Source organism: Numenius arquata, chromosome 1 (assembly GCF_964106895.1).
Source record: "Numenius arquata chromosome 1, bNumArq3.hap1.1, whole genome shotgun sequence".
Classification (NCBI taxonomy): Eukaryota; Metazoa; Chordata; class Aves; order Charadriiformes; family Scolopacidae; genus Numenius; species Numenius arquata.
This window is the reverse complement of record NC_133576.1, coordinates 26,148,384-26,163,664: the sequence shown is the minus strand read 5'-3', so window position 1 is coordinate 26,163,664 and position 15,281 is coordinate 26,148,384. Positions and strand designations below refer to the sequence as shown.

The following is a 15,281-nucleotide window of genomic DNA, read 5'->3' as shown; positions in this document are numbered from 1 at the left end:
GGGAGGAACAACTCCAGAAACATTCCCACTTTCTTTGAAGTCACAGAAGGCCTTTCAATGAAGTTAGAAATGAAGTGGCAAATGCCTACGGGTTTCTCTATACCAGGAGTTCACTGAGCTGCTATGGGAATTTACTGTGCACTGTATGGCCTGCAGTAACCATCAGTGAGGATTCAACCCTCTTGGAAAGGACTTGCACTCTTAACTTCAGAGTGAGAGCATCCACATAGGACATGCCTTCAGAGGTAGCCTCTGCACAGCACTGTCCCTGCGTAGGCTGGCTGTCAATCTTGTGACTAAAGGGGATACTAAATCAGTGGGAAAACAATTATTAGATCAATAAGAGTTGCGAGCCCCGTGTTTTAGTCTCTGGACTGCTTTTTCTTCCTGATCTACACTAGCTGCTGCACAGGGACCACTGGGCAATTATGTTGTGGATGGGAGACATCTACCCCAGGAAGGATTGCTGGAGGGACACCAGCCAAAGCTTGTGCACAGCAAGCCAGTTCTCAGGATAGCAGAGTCTTCTGTGCAAATCTCCCTCTCTTGACACTGGTTCTTTGAGACCAGCCTTTATCAAAGCCAGAAGGCATCTCTGATTCATCTTCCTCTCTGGGGCCTGATGTGCAGGAGTCAGAGGCTCAACTTGACACATACATAAAATACAAGATCTTCAGACACTTGATGTGCCAAAAGCATTTATTAGAAAGGCCCAAATACTCATGCATCAGACTGTGTGCCCAGGGAGGTGGTGTGTCAAAAAACCCCTCTCCTGGCAGGCAGGTTATTCGCTCTTTTTCAGTAAGAGGGTCTGTAAACCCCTACTGGGAAGCATCAGGTGCCCTTTGGGACAAGGCTGCAGCTGTGCTGGGCCCCTAGTCCAAGCCACTAGATCAAGTCCTATGTTATTTGAAGAGGTTCTACAAGAACTCTGCGTTGCCAGATTAAGCTTGAACAAGTCAGAAAACTGTCCTTCGTTGATGTCACGCATGGAAAATGCTTCCCAAGGTGTGCCTGGTGTAACTGTGGGGCAACCCTGTCTCTTTATGTTTAAGGAAGGCTTAGATCATGACATGTTATCTGGGGGAGGAGGTGTGAGGAACAGCAGTAGCGGCAACGGGAAGGGACAACACGAAGCCGGCAGTGAGTGCATGTCGGCATGGGGAGGGTGGCACAGGGAGAGGCCGAGAATGGAGAGGGAGGAATGAGATTCATGGTCTTTAAAGGAAAAACAACAGGAAACTAGGTTTGAAAATAGAAAGATTAAGTTGGAGGGGGTGGGAGAGACAAGAAAAGTAGGTGAAGAAAGAAGAGGGGGAAAGGCAGAGAGGCAGTGGGGAAGACAGAAAGTGACACAGAAAGGGGGTGGAGAAAAAGAGAGGAAGAGAGAGAGAACCATATTAAAGGAATAAAACCAAGCAACTGAGAAGAAGATAGGAGTCCAACCCAACTACAGAAAGGAAAAGTGCTAAAGCAAGGAAAGGAGACAGAAGACAAGATACTGGAAATCAGGTAAGTAACCATGAGGGGGAAATAACAGAACTGCAGAAGCATCGATGGCAGATCAAGCTGTTACACTCAAGGGGAAAACAGCATGAGGGGAGAGAAGGACTTGGTGAAGCAGGAGAAGGATGGCCAAAAATAACTTAAGAAATTTACTTTTTCTTTCAATCTCTCTCCAAAAAATTCCCACTAGTAACAAGATAGGGACATTTTAGAATGGGGACATTTTAAAAATTAAACTCTTTTTGCCACAGACAGCTACAGAAATTATGAGGAAGCCTCCCTGCAATGAACATGAATACTGATAGATTTCAACACCCGGGAAAGCAGGATAAGAGCCCCAAGTATCCTCAGACAGTATAATGTGCAAATTGCAGTTTTTGTCGGATCCCATTTCAGCATGCTGTCAGGCTGCTCTGGGGAGGGTGGTGAAGGGTGAACTCTTACCTATGAGAGGCTGTCAGGATATAAACACTTTATCAAGTGTCTGCGTGAACCGCCTATAAGCCGAAGCGCGCAGGAAGGTTTCAAAATATTGCAGTTTCTTGTCCTTGAGAATACTGCGTCCTGGCTGGTCTGTGACATGGAGCCTGGGAACATAACTCAAATGTAGAGAAGTGGCTTGCTCGTATCTCCCAGTCACCCGTACTGCGCGCGCTGCGGGAGGAATGCCTTTCTTCTCCATCCCGACACTGCCCAGGGCAGCCTCAGCAAAGAGGCACGTAGACCTAGAGGCACAAACGCCCTCTTCCACTAGCAGCTGCTACTTCTTTTTATTTGCCTTCCTAACTTTTTTCCCCCTTTTTGTACTTGGAATAGTCATTCAATTACATTTCCATAATTTAATATTCGTAGTATTGCCACAGCATGTTTCAAAGAATAGCCCAGCTTGAAAACACAGTACCCCTAAACATCCATCTGGAAAGAGGCAATCAGAATGAGTATAAAGGTTGCCTGCTAATTGCCACCTCTGATATGTGGTGGCTCTTTTCATTTCCTAAAGGGTCATTTTACTGGCCATTTGTCATGTCTCATGAGCTTTGTGGCAGTCTGATTTTAAGAGCTCCAGTAAACTGAGGCAGTGCCTCTGAACTATCATAAAAGCCATCAGAGGACCATGTAAGTAGCATTTCTGGACAAACCTCAGCTAAAAAGTGATGGGCTGGATAAGTCTTAATTGTTGAACTCTTCCTCCATGCTAATAAACCTGTCAAAATACCTTTGTGAAGCAGTAACTGTGACAAGTTTTCCCTATTGCTGCCTATGTGAGTCTCTCTTTAAGGCTTAAAGAACTAAAGAATGCATGTAATATATGTGTGCAGCTAGGAGCGGTTTATACTGTTATTCAGAAGCTTCACAGTATTCGGTATTTGCACTAGAAGCCAAAAAAATCTGCATTTTCTGGTCATTTCAAATTCCACTCTGAGAAGAGTGTAGATTACTAACTTTTTTCCCCCTTTCCTTGGGAGCAGAAGAGTAGTTTAGGAGAATTCCTGAGGCTTCAGGGTTTAAAATACTCATCAGGCTCTGGTCACTTGGGAACTATGTTAAGTATTCCTGCTACTATAACTATTTGGGGTTGTTGGTTTTTTTCCACTCATCAGTATATATTATCACAATATTTTAGTATCATGGGCCTTCATATGAAAAATTTAAACCTTGCCAGAAAATACAGGACTTCATACCCTAGCGTCTCTTTATTTTTTGACCTTCAGACAGATTTCACACATTCTGCATGTTTGCCCTTGTTTTCTGACTTATCTCGCAGCGTTGAAAATAGACGAGAAGGAATGAGTAATTCAGCACTATACCATGTCATTAGGGAGCACATTTCAGAGACTACTCCACACCTCGGGTGCTGTTGTATGAGGCACGAGGACAGAGGCTTAAAATTAGAAATAGTTCCCAGGAGGCACCAGAGAAACTTCAATCTTTGGGCTAAGAATTCATGAAGAGGAGGAAAAAATTAATTTTATGGCTATTGATAAGCAACAGAGGATCTCTAGCATGCCAGCTCTTTCCTGAAACAAAGAAATATTCACACCACACAATAAGTGATGAGCATAGAAATACATGCTTCTTAGTCTCTCTAGTGTATCTTTAAAGAGAGGTCAGTGGTTTATAATATAAGAACTAAGGGGTTTACACTTACATTTCCATCTTACTTCATTATCTTTGTCATTACGGGCATGCCTTGAGAATGGTTGAGAATCTCCATACGAAACTCCTCTCTTTTAGAAGCAGAAAAGCCGACAGACGCCTTGGTCAGGGCACAGGGTCGCTCGGGAAGTGAAGCGGTCTGGCAAGGCTGCGGCAGAGCTCCAGGGTCTTCGGCTGCATTCAGATGCCTGGTGAAGAAGGGAGGGAATAGTGGGATGTGAGAAAAACTCCAGTTTAGAATCAGATAAAGCTATCCAAGAGGACTGGAGTTAATTCTTGCTTCTTACTCCGATTTCCTCTGTCACGATGGGGCAAATCACTTAAGCCACGTTTCTTCACAAATGCCCCCTCAATGGTGTCTCTCATCTTCTGGATATCTGACTTCTAGATGTAGTCCAACTGGTGGAAGTGATAAGCTCTCCCACTCCAGCATTAACCAGACAGAGCTCTGCTTTGAACATATGTTATTTAGTGCTAAATGCACTGAAAAAAAACCCAAACAGATTAGCAACATCGCCAAAGAGCTTCCAAAATTAATGAACACTTTTTATCTTAATCTCTCAATGCCTTAGTTCCTCAGCTGTAAAGTTGGTCTAATACTATATCTCATCACCTCAAGTTGGTAATGAAAATAAGCAAATTAATAATTGTGAAACAATCAGATACTGTTGTGATGAAAGCCATAGAAAAACCCATGAGGAAACTAATAATTCTGTCTTTAGAACTGGTCTTTAATAATGTACAGTAAATGAGGCACAGGCCACCCACTGAACAATAAGGAGAAAACAAAACATTGAATAGCTGCCGTTCAAGAAAGCCCCAGCCAGGCTGGCACAGAACAAGGCAGGCATCCTGTGCAAAGAATGAGGTGACAATGTGAGGATGTGGTTAAAGACTCAGCTATGAGGCACAGGCACAAAGAGATTGAATTAAGAGTACTGAGAACAGTAACTCTAGCATTTCCTAACTCGCTACTGCTTGGTTTTACAAATTTAATATTAGTTATTTTTAAAAGGGGGTGTGTGTGTGTGTTGCAAATATATATGTACATACACCGAGAACATAAAATAATCCGCTCACAAGCTATAGCCAGACTTCATCCTGAATGAGAAATTAAATACTTGAGGCAAGGATACAGCAATGAGGCTGGAGTGTGAAGAGAATCTTATGGATATTTGGAAAGAAGGAAGAAATGAGATTTGACAAGGTAATACTAAGTGGGAAGTAGATATTAACTTAAAATTTCCCTTTTCTAAATCTGAAAGCATTAGCAATCTGGGTGCTGTAGAGAGTTAAGTGTTCAAAACTGCCAAAACGCTGAGGCAAGGCTCTGCAGTGGGATAGGGGGGAAAGCTTGCCTATAGGAGACCAATTGGGAAGTGATAGGCAGGGATACACTCAGGGGAGAGGAGGGAAGAAAGGATGGGAAAAGTCTGAATGAGAGCACTCTCCTTCTCCCATTACTTCTCTAGTCTGTTTTATTTCAACACTATAACAAGTTGCAGCTCATGCTGTCTATGAACCAGCCTAAAAACACACGGGCAGGTTTTTCGCTGCTATGTTGGACTCAATGTGATGCCTGCCATCACTGCCACATCTCCTTATACGAGCCTCCCCCCACTGACTAAGCAGTGCTTAAGATCAGCTTCTCTCAGCAGAACTCAGGAACAGCTTTACTACAGCAGCCCCCAAATTTCTCAGCATGTTTCTGTTTTCCAGAGAAAAAACTGCCCTGTTTGACTGTCCCCTCTCCTGTATACAGCACTGCCCAATTTAGCATCATCTGCAAATTCATATAGGTTAGCTTCTCCCTGCAAAGATAAAGAAACTGGAAAGAACGCCAAGCTCTGTAATCCTGAACTGGATGGTCTTCATCCTGTTAGTTTAAGGAGTAAGTTGAGTAATATCCATTAGCCTCTTTGCAGCATTTACATCACAGAGAGAAATTATATTTTTTTCTAGCAAAAAGTACATGTGAGCCTTCACTTAGCTTATCCCAAGTCCAATTTTATCACATTCGTTGGGCTCTCTAAGGACCCACGTTTCTTTAAGGCAAAGAGAGAGAATCCCAAGGGAACTAGAGGGTGCTCCCTGCGTGCTAAGTGTAAGCCTGGGTACTGCTATCATATTAACTATTTGATGCGGGCTTTTCAAACACAATAGGACAAATTCATTCCTCAGCTTGACTCATCTGAGTTGAAGGTCTTTTCTGTTGTTAGTCTCCTGCATCTACATCAGGTAGAGCTTGGCCCTGATATTTGGATATATGAAAGCACAAATTGACCCTGGCCAGGGCCAGGGGGGGAAGTAGGTGTGTGTGGAAATAGCATTAGATGTCCTAGATAGACAAATAATAAAAATTCAGCTAACTGTGAGTCTGCAGCTTCCATCATCACTTCAGATGAAAATATTCTACATAATACTGTCATCTGTGTGTGTAACACATCCCTGATGTATACACTTGGAGGTGTTGAGTGATTTCCCTCTGCCTGTGTCTCTGTGTGCATCAGGGTTGTGTGTGTGTTCAGGAGGTGACAGGTCATTCAACTCCCTTATCTTCTCACCCACTCTCTTTTTTGTGAACTCTGAGATTTTCCACATTTGGAGAGGAGGGGGAAAGCACACCTCATCAAGGAATAACAAGCTGTCTGCAACTGCAAGCAGGGCCAGTGGTCTGGACACCAGTATGACCCTTCCAGAAATTGCAGTGAACTCAGGAGGAGTAGAGAGTTGAGAAACATTGGATGTCTGTCTTCTAGGACAGGAGCTGTTAACACAAAGCTCTGCCTCTCCGGTGAGATTTGAGCACTGGAGTCAAAGTCACTTTCCCTGATACTGGTTCAGCACAGGTCTTTGAACCCAAGGAACTAGAAAGGAATCTATGCAAACACGTCAGATTTTTTTTTTTTTTAAGTATAAAGTACAAACCTATTTAGTCCAGATCAACACACAGATCAGAATTATAAATTTGGCTAAAGAACTGGCCTATTTCAGGCAGAAATTTACCATAAGCACATGCATGCATATATGAAGCCAGAGAGATGGCGCTTGGACAAAAATTCCTAATAGGTCGTTGCTTGTCTATTGTATGAAGGAGCCAATGTCAGTAAACAGTGAACAAAAAGGTACCTGCTGAGGTGGGCTGTAGCATCAATCTATGTCACAAGGCTATGAAAAGCCTCTGGAATGCAAAGCATCGCAACCACGATGGACAATGCATTTCTAACTTTATTCATCTTTTAATGTTGTAAGCCACGTGCCCCCAGAATGCATCCTGACCTGGCAACAAAGGAGCACTGTATATGTACATTGAAAAGAAAGGCTGCTTCTTCCTTTTGGGCACTGAGCTGTGGGCTCTGCCAGCAATAACAGGATGTTTGTCTCTTAGAAAAAGTACGAAAAAAAAGAGAGAACCTCTGGTTCTGCCAGGTGTACCTGCTATAGAAGGGTAGCATGAGAGGGATCTCTTTCAGGTCACCAAGACAATGTTGTCCCGGGGCAGGGAGAGAAGAGCTGTGGTCTGTAGAAGCAGATGTTCTTGCGCTGTAGAAGCAGTGTTGTGTCACTATCACCAAGTCTAAGAGGTAGGGCTGCACAGAAAACAGGACACCAGTTTGCAAGTCACAACCCCTGAGCTCTGTCCTCAGACTGCTGCTAACACAGTGACCTTGAACAAGCAGTTTCCGCTTTCTGTACCCCAGTGATCACCATCTGCAAGATAAAAATGACAGCATCTGTACTGCGTTGGGATGCTGTGGGTCTGGACTACTGCTAACAGGGGGATGGAGATCCTTCAGTAAAACGTACAGCTGTATAGCAAAGCAGCATTAACTAACCCCCAGTGCAGCACTGGAAATGTCCTTCCTAAGTGCCTACAGGTGTGAACAGCACAGTTTTGCAGTGTGGGGACCACCTGCGTCTGGCTGCAGCCTGACAGTTTTCAACACAGGGGAAAAGATCTCTGCCCTCATACCCCCACAGTAGCTACCTCTTGTGCCACACACTCACCTGGACCTGCTTTGAGGTGACACAGCTGGATGAAGGAAGGCCACAAGCAATTCCCAGGCACTGACCGTGCCACAGCTGGCCTGGGTGCCCCACTGCATGGGGCCGTCACTTCTCATGTGCCCAGTACCTAAAGGAGATGGCTGTCCTCCCCATTTGGGAGCTCAGAGGGGATGGACTTGCTGCATGGCCTTCACACATAGCCCTGTGTCTGGCGTGTGAGCCTCTTCACGACATCTTGGCCCCCAGCCTTCTAGTTCATTGGGACATCTCATTAACTATCAGATATACACATTTGTATCCAATTGAGCAAATCACACACAAAAATACAATGGCTTTGGCTTTGTTAGTTTCCCCCTCCCTGGGAGCCACACTTCCCCCACAGAAAGGAGCCTTCCTTGGAGAGCCTCTCCATGCGCCTGGGACCTGCCAAGGGGGAGAGGTGAGCCCAGCGAGGGAGAGCAGAAACGGTGTCATAATCAGGCTCTCCACTTTATTTTAGAAACATCCTGCAGAGATGGCGACCTCCTGTCACCTTCCTTGTGGGAAAAGTTAGCGTGAAGTGACAAGCTCAGCTATTTATATCACTGCTGATAGTCTCTCCTGTCTTGTAAAGAGGGGAAAACTTTCTTCTTAAAAATTCCAGGGGAAATAAACTCATATAAAGAAAGGGACTGCTCAGGAGCAGTCCTCCTGCCTCTTCGGTGTGAATTTCCTAACTGTTCCCCAAAGCCCCAGCTGGTCCATCCAGAATAAGCGCACCGGCCGGAGCAAGCGGCAGCAATGCAAAATGCTCGACTGTTGTTCAGAGTGTGCAGCATCACGAGAAAAGATGGGCAAAACTGCTCTGAGAGCGATGGACGCTTCCCTTCCCCTTCCCCTTCTGAAAAAGGTAGCACAAAAAAAGGATGGTGGAGGGCAGCCTGAGGCTAAGCCAGCCTGGAGTACTGGCAGGTGCCGTCCCTGCTGGGGTATTTTTATCATGGAATTTGGCAGTCACAAGGCAGCCTGGAGCTGGGCAGACTCCATGCCTGGCCTGTGGTGTGATATTCAATTTTCCCCAGCTTTAATAGTGTTCCAGGTGATGATTAAGCTGGGACGGCCACGTCGCTGGGTTTGTGCCAGGCTGCACTGGTCTTTGTCACATACACGTTTCCCGGTGCCGAGATCCCATGACTGCGCACAGCTCCTTTGTTGATCCAGCAGAAAACTGACAGCCAAAAGCACGGCCGGGCAGTGGCACAGCCCACAGCTCTGCATGAATATGCATGACTCCGCTGTCAAGACAGTCTGCTATCAGGTGTTGAGACCCCTCGAAGATACCCAGACTTGTTTTTCGCCGAGTTACACCAGAGTGAGACAAGATTTGTTCAATTGGGTCCAAACTGGGAATATAAAAGGCCGCAGATGCTCACACGCTGAGAGGTCAAAGCATACGGGGACAGTGGTAGTCTGGGAATGAGGAAAGGAAACTATATGGAAAATTCCCAAGAATAGTAAAGCCCAGAGGAGAAAGGCTAGGTCAGAGGCAGCCCTGCATAGCCAGGAAAAGTTGTCAGGAGGCGACAACAATCCTTCTTTGCTTGCTGGCAGCAGAGTGCTAGATGCTCTCTTCTGATCTAGGAGGCCCTTGGACTGGCATTGCAAGAACAGCTTGCAAATAACTAAAAAACATCTAAGCCAAAAACACTGCACAAGGAGGGAAACCCCTTCTCTCGCTATCAAACACCCATTTTCCTGTTGCCACTTACCCCCTTGCAGCAGCCACCTGGCTCTCTGTGGGGCTGAAGCAGGAGACATTCAGCTCTTCAGGTAGCCCCTCCTTCAAACAGCCCGTGCAGAGGAGCAGCCAGCAGGAAGGGTAGAAGGAACGACCCTAATATCTACCCTAAGCCTCACGGTTACCAGCCTTTGATCCTTCTGATTTACTTCCTTTTGGAAAATATTGTGCATGTCTAAGGCAGGTAAATTCCTGCCATTCTCACATCCCATAACATTTTTTATTTCTGGACTCCTCTTGCACTTGTGTTTGCCAACTTCGTGTTCTGTACATGTTGATTTTTACGATTTGCCAATGTATAGGTATCCCTCCCCTGAGGAAAACAAGCCATACCAAAACCCCAAACTACCTGCATATGGTAGAGCTGGTGGGAAGAGGTGCTCAGCCTGTGATTGCATGCGTATGTGGCGGGAAGGAAAACTCATCCGTGGCACAGCAAAAGAGAACTGTGCTCATTTTTACCCCAACAATGCAGGTGAATCAATGAAAAGCAGCTGTCAACTAGCAACAGCAGGTGTAAGAGGGGCACCTGCAAACAACACATAGAAAAACGAGGACACGCACCATTGTTCATGTTGTCTTGGAAGTTACATTCCACTCGTACAGTTGTGCTATACCATATTGTCTTGGATGTTCCCGTACAGTGAATTTCAGGTAGCTGGTTTCCTTGTCTGCACTCTGGGGGGAAAAAAAAGCAAATATCAAAAATCCTTATTTCAATGCAACTGTCTGTAAATATTTCACATCACTGATTTATCTGCCTGTACGTAATCCCCTGGTGCCCAGAGAACGAAGCCATATGCTGATTCTCCAGAACACAGTAACTGCACCAAAGCCATTTCAGAAGGTAAGACAGACCTGCAGATTTGCCAGTTTTTACCAGTGCAGATAGAGAGGAGTCAGAAAGACCAGCTGATTTTCTGTGTTACTGCTCCTCCAGTTCTGGGCTACATTAAGTTATATCACGTACATAACCAGAGGAGGGGACATTCCCTCAACAAGCATCTCCATTCTCTAGCTTTTGCTCACAGCAAATCTGCACAATATTGCTGCAGTAAATTCTCAGCGTTTAACAGTGTCTACTCTCCACAGACGTTCTTTGTACAGTAAAAATAACTGGCTCTTAAAGACAAGACAAGAGACAATAAAGTAGGAGACTTAACACTTTTGGTCCCTATGGCTTTGGGATTTACCTTGTCTAGTGCTTTTAATATTTCATTAAGATGATTAAGTTTTTTCATTTATTTATTAAAAGGATATTTTCAAGAAGAGTGACTGTGGGAGAACGTTATCTCCAATGTAATACTGCACACTTTATAGCACCTAGCCCTTAACTCGCACACAAGGGAGAGCTTTGCAGTATCCTGGGAAGGTAAGCTTGGTGAGTGTAACTGGATCAAATGATTGCTCAAGCACTCCCACAGAGTCCTACAAAAGATGGATTAAACCCATCGGTCTCTTTTTATCCAGGGGGTTAAGTGAGCTGGCCAGAAACAATCTGTCAGAGTCAGAAACAAAACTGAAGCAGGCTGTCCTACACCCTCACGTTGCAATTTTACTACCAGCGCACCAAACCTTTCCTCTCATCAGACCACTTAGCAACCAGCAGTTCCCAGGAGCCACTGGTCCTTGGGAGGTATTTCAAAGCAGGCTTTTTTCTTGGCCTGTGTCATTCAAACTGTGAATTTTGTCTAAGAGCTTACACAAAGAGGAAGGAGCAAGATCCACCATTTATGTTTGGCAGCAGTTCCCCCTCAGAGCAGTGTGACAGGATGGCAGCAGGCTAGGTTCACAGGACTGGCACAGCTCACCGAAGTCTTTACACTCCCCAAAACATTTGCAGCTTTAAATGAAACACTGGCAACCGGTGACACAGCAAAACCGAAGCAAAACCTATGGGCAAGGGGCTGGTGAGCAACAAGGAAGTTCTTCTCTGCATTTCTTTCAGTGGCGACATCGAGCTCAGAAACGAAGCCCAGAGCTGTGAGCGCTTCGCATTCCGGGTGCCAGTGCAGGTATCACACAAAGGCGACACAGGAAAGTGCCAAGGCACCACTCAGACCAAGCTGTAGACTCCAGTCTTGTCTCCCAGGGGATCAGCCCACTAAGGATACCCCAGAGAGCAGTTTGCAGACAGATGAATACTGCTTTAATTACACAGCCCACGGAAGATGCAATATGCAGACTGCAGTGAAAGGACCTCCTGAACCAAGAAAAACTCAGTCTCACCCTCAAGGTTTTGGCAGCCCATTTAACAGGTTGTAGTTGGGTTATGCAAAAAAGCTCACTTTTTGTTTCAGTAGCTGAATCAAAAAAACCAAACCCCAACACATTGTTTTCAGTGGATATGAAACAAAGTTTTCAGCAAACCAGATCTCATTCATTTCGGGTCAAATCAAAACATTTCCTTTGACAAAAAACAAATAATTTCATTCCATGCATTCCCAGTTGGGCATTTCCTAACCCTCCTTAGAACCACTTTCTTCTATTTTCTCCCACAGAGGCTGCATCCGATTCTCCGTTCAAGACTTCTCACTCCTCTGGTGAGCGGAAATGGGAGACTGGAGTTTCCTGGGAGAGTTTCTTGAGGAGGTTCACAAACACTCCACAGTGGTGGGGAAAGTCTGGTTGACCGTGCTCTTCATCTTCCGGATGCTGGTGCTGGGTACAGCAGCTGAGTCCTCCTGGGGGGATGAGCAGTCTGACTTCATGTGCGACACCCAGCAGCCTGGCTGCGAGAACGTCTGCTATGACAAGGCTTTCCCCATCTCCCATGTCCGGTTCTGGGTCCTCCAGATCATCTTTGTCTCCACCCCATCTCTGGTGTATATGGGCCATGCGATGCACACAGTGCGCATGGAAGAAAAGAGGAAGATGAAGGAGGCAGAAATAGAGGCCCAGGAGATGAAAAACAATGGTGACACATACTACCAGCAGAAGTGCTCGGTGGCAGAGAAGGCTGAGCTGTCTTGCTGGGATGAATCGGGAGGCAAAATCATACTCAGGGGCAGTCTACTGAACACCTACGTCTATAGCATTTTGATTCGCACTGCTATGGAAGTGGCCTTCATCGTGGGACAGTACATCTTATACGGGATCTTCCTGGAGACCCTGTATATCTGCCAGCGGGCACCTTGCCCCCACCCCGTCAACTGCTACGTTTCCCGTCCCACAGAGAAGAACGTGTTCATCGTCTTCATGCTGGCTGTGGCAGTGCTCTCCCTGTTCCTCAGTCTGGCCGAATTGTACCACTTGGGCTGGAAGAAGGCCAAGGAGAGATGCTCCCGATCTTACAAACCCAGCCCCAGCACAGCCCCTGGCAGACTGGAGTCTGCCCCACAAGTAGAAAGAGCCCAGATGTACACTCCTCCACCAGATTTTAACCAGTGCTTGTCAAGTCCCAATGGGAAGTTCATCAGCCCCTTCAGCAACAAGATGGCCTCCCAGCAGAACACTGCCAACTTCGCCACCGAGAGGGTCCATGGCCAGGAGGATGCTGCTGGTGAAGGGCCCTTCATTAAGTCCAGCTACGCGGAGAGTCCGGAGGTGGCCAATGAATGCACGGCACCCGCCTTCCCCGAGAACTACTTCAATGAAAAACGCCGGTTCAGCAAGACCAGCCGTGCCAGCAGCAAGGCGAGGTCAGATGATTTGTCTGTGTGACCTGTCCCCAGGAAGGATGAGGAGAAGAAGCAGTCTCAGCGCTTAGTAAAACTTCTGCAAAGTGGACTCCAAACTCTTGCCACTAACCTCTCTCTGTTTTAACACCCTCTTGCTCCTTTTTCAGTGAACACCATTGTTATATTGCAGACAGCACCTCTCACAACTTAAGGCAGGGGCAGCCACTGGGAGACATGCACTGAAGAGAGGCACCAATATCCAGATGGGAAGCCCTCAGCCCTATTTTCATCATGGGACCCACATGGTCTGGAGACTCATCATCCTTAGCCTGGTAGAGCACAGGTCAGCAGAGTCCTGAGGCTGCCCAGCAGGTATCCACTGTGACACTGTTCTCAACAGACGGACTGAATCTCAACCCCCTTGCATCTTCTTTGGTGTCTGTTCAACATTTGCTATAGCAGCTTGGCAACTGTACTGAGCTGAAGCTTCTCCCACCTGCAGGGAGTAGAAACACACTGGTAGGCTTTCTGAAAGAAAGACTCATCTGCTTTGTTCTCTCTCTTTCTAACCCTCCCTTTCTCTACCTGAGCCCAGATATTTTATACTAGTTTACCTATATAATAAATCCTACTTGAATTTTTTGACACTGTGTAAATAACTCTTCCCCATAGATAAGGACATCCGTGGTCCCCCACGCACAGCTGCCTCATGTCTAATATTGGAATCCTTTCCTCATTCCTAAGTCAGCGCAGCAGACTGGCCCCGGGGCCCGGGGATATCGCTTAGACGACCAGTTGATGAAGACTAGGGAATTTTCCCAAGATACTTATGTCATCAATTCTAAGCAAGACATCCATTAACAGAAATAGAGACTCTCCTGTGAGAACAAATATCCTACTAGTAAAAAAGGAGGAATTACTGTGTAGAATTGAAGTGGTTTTTCCCCTTTTAAAACTCATTTTTCAAGCAACATGAATGCTGCTGAAAGGGTGCTGCCAGCTGCCAACTTGAGAGAAAAAAACATCCTCTGTTTATCTGCAGAAGAGGTACGGCCTGTGTCTTCTCTCACTAACCTACCAAAACACTTCAGCATCTTTTGCAAGGAGCAAGAGTCCTCTCCAGGTCCTGCGCATCATTCAGCTCTTGGCTGCTCTCTCAAGCCTGCCAGCCAGTGCAAGCCAAGATATTTGCCCTCACAGCAAGACCCTGTTCTGCCATCAGGTCATCTTCATTTCCAGTCCATCCCTAGAACGTATGGCATAAGAAACCACCCATGGACCAGCTCTTTCCACCACTGTAGCCTCTCAGAGCAGCCATCGGGGTCCAACACTGCACAGTGCATCCGGTGGGTGAGGTCTGTAGGCAGCTCCCACTCCAGATACATTTTCTCACTGCAGAGCTGACACCCCTCTTTTAAAGAGAATTGCTAAACAGAGCTAAGCTTCTCCCTGTTGTTTCCCGTGCACTGCCCTTTCAGACATGGACCACAGCTTCCCAACACTGCACTGCGTGAGTGAATGGCCTGGGACCAGCTTATGAGGGGACTGAGCCATTCCCTCTCTTAGGGGACGCTGAAAGGGACTGTGAATCCTTGCTCCTGATACGTAGTTAGCTTTGGTACAGTTCCCTGTACATATACATACATACATACATACTCACACAGAGGGGGAAACCGGTTTTTTGTTTGTAAGGTTTTTTATATACGTGTATTTTTTAATCCTGACAAGACCTGTGTGCTCTCCTTAACATGAGATTTTAGTCAATCGTGCCTAGGTTTCTCCTAATAAAGTTCTAACTCCATCTCTCTTTGTTGATGTTTCTCCTCTCACGTGGCTGAGAATGAGCTGCTAGCATGGATCAGGCTGCCCGCCAGCCTCTGCTGCTCAGAGATCACAAAAATTCCCATTGCCCAGAGTGGCAGGGATGAGGGGAGGGCTCGGCCAGGGGGATAAATAATAAACATTGGGAAATGATTGATTGACTGGCTAACAGAAACCCCCTCCAGCTCTCCTGCTTGCCTCTGCATTACACCAAGGAACACTGGGAAGAGCTGGACTGAGAGAAGAACTTCCACACCCTTTTGACAGAAACACTCCCTCCTTGCATCCCCTAGCACACCTCTGCACCCGGAGAGGCCAACTCAGCAGGAAAAGGGTAGCAAAACCTCTCCCCTGAGCATCTGATTGATTGTCAATGCAGTAATAGCGCCTTG

General features: G+C 46.2%; 1 protein-coding gene across 1 annotated transcript; it reads left to right on the top strand.

Moving 5' to 3' along the window:
• Positions 1–643: 643 nt before the first annotated feature.
• GJA5 (gap junction protein alpha 5) lies at positions 644–14,863 on the top strand. The gene is made up of 2 exons (XM_074158385.1): positions 644–1,512; positions 11,950–14,863. The coding sequence occupies exon 2, from the start codon at positions 12,002–12,004 to the stop codon at positions 13,109–13,111; it is 1,110 nt and encodes a 369-aa protein (XP_074014486.1). The 5' UTR covers positions 644–1,512; positions 11,950–12,001; the 3' UTR covers positions 13,112–14,863.
• The last annotated feature ends 418 nt before the right edge of the window (positions 14,864–15,281 follow it).

Bases quoted from the DNA above. Each gene is read 5' to 3' on its own strand.
- GJA5 (XM_074158385.1), top strand. From the start codon at position 12,002: ATGGGAGACTGGAGTTTCCTGGGAGAGTTTCTTGAGGAGGTTCACAAA.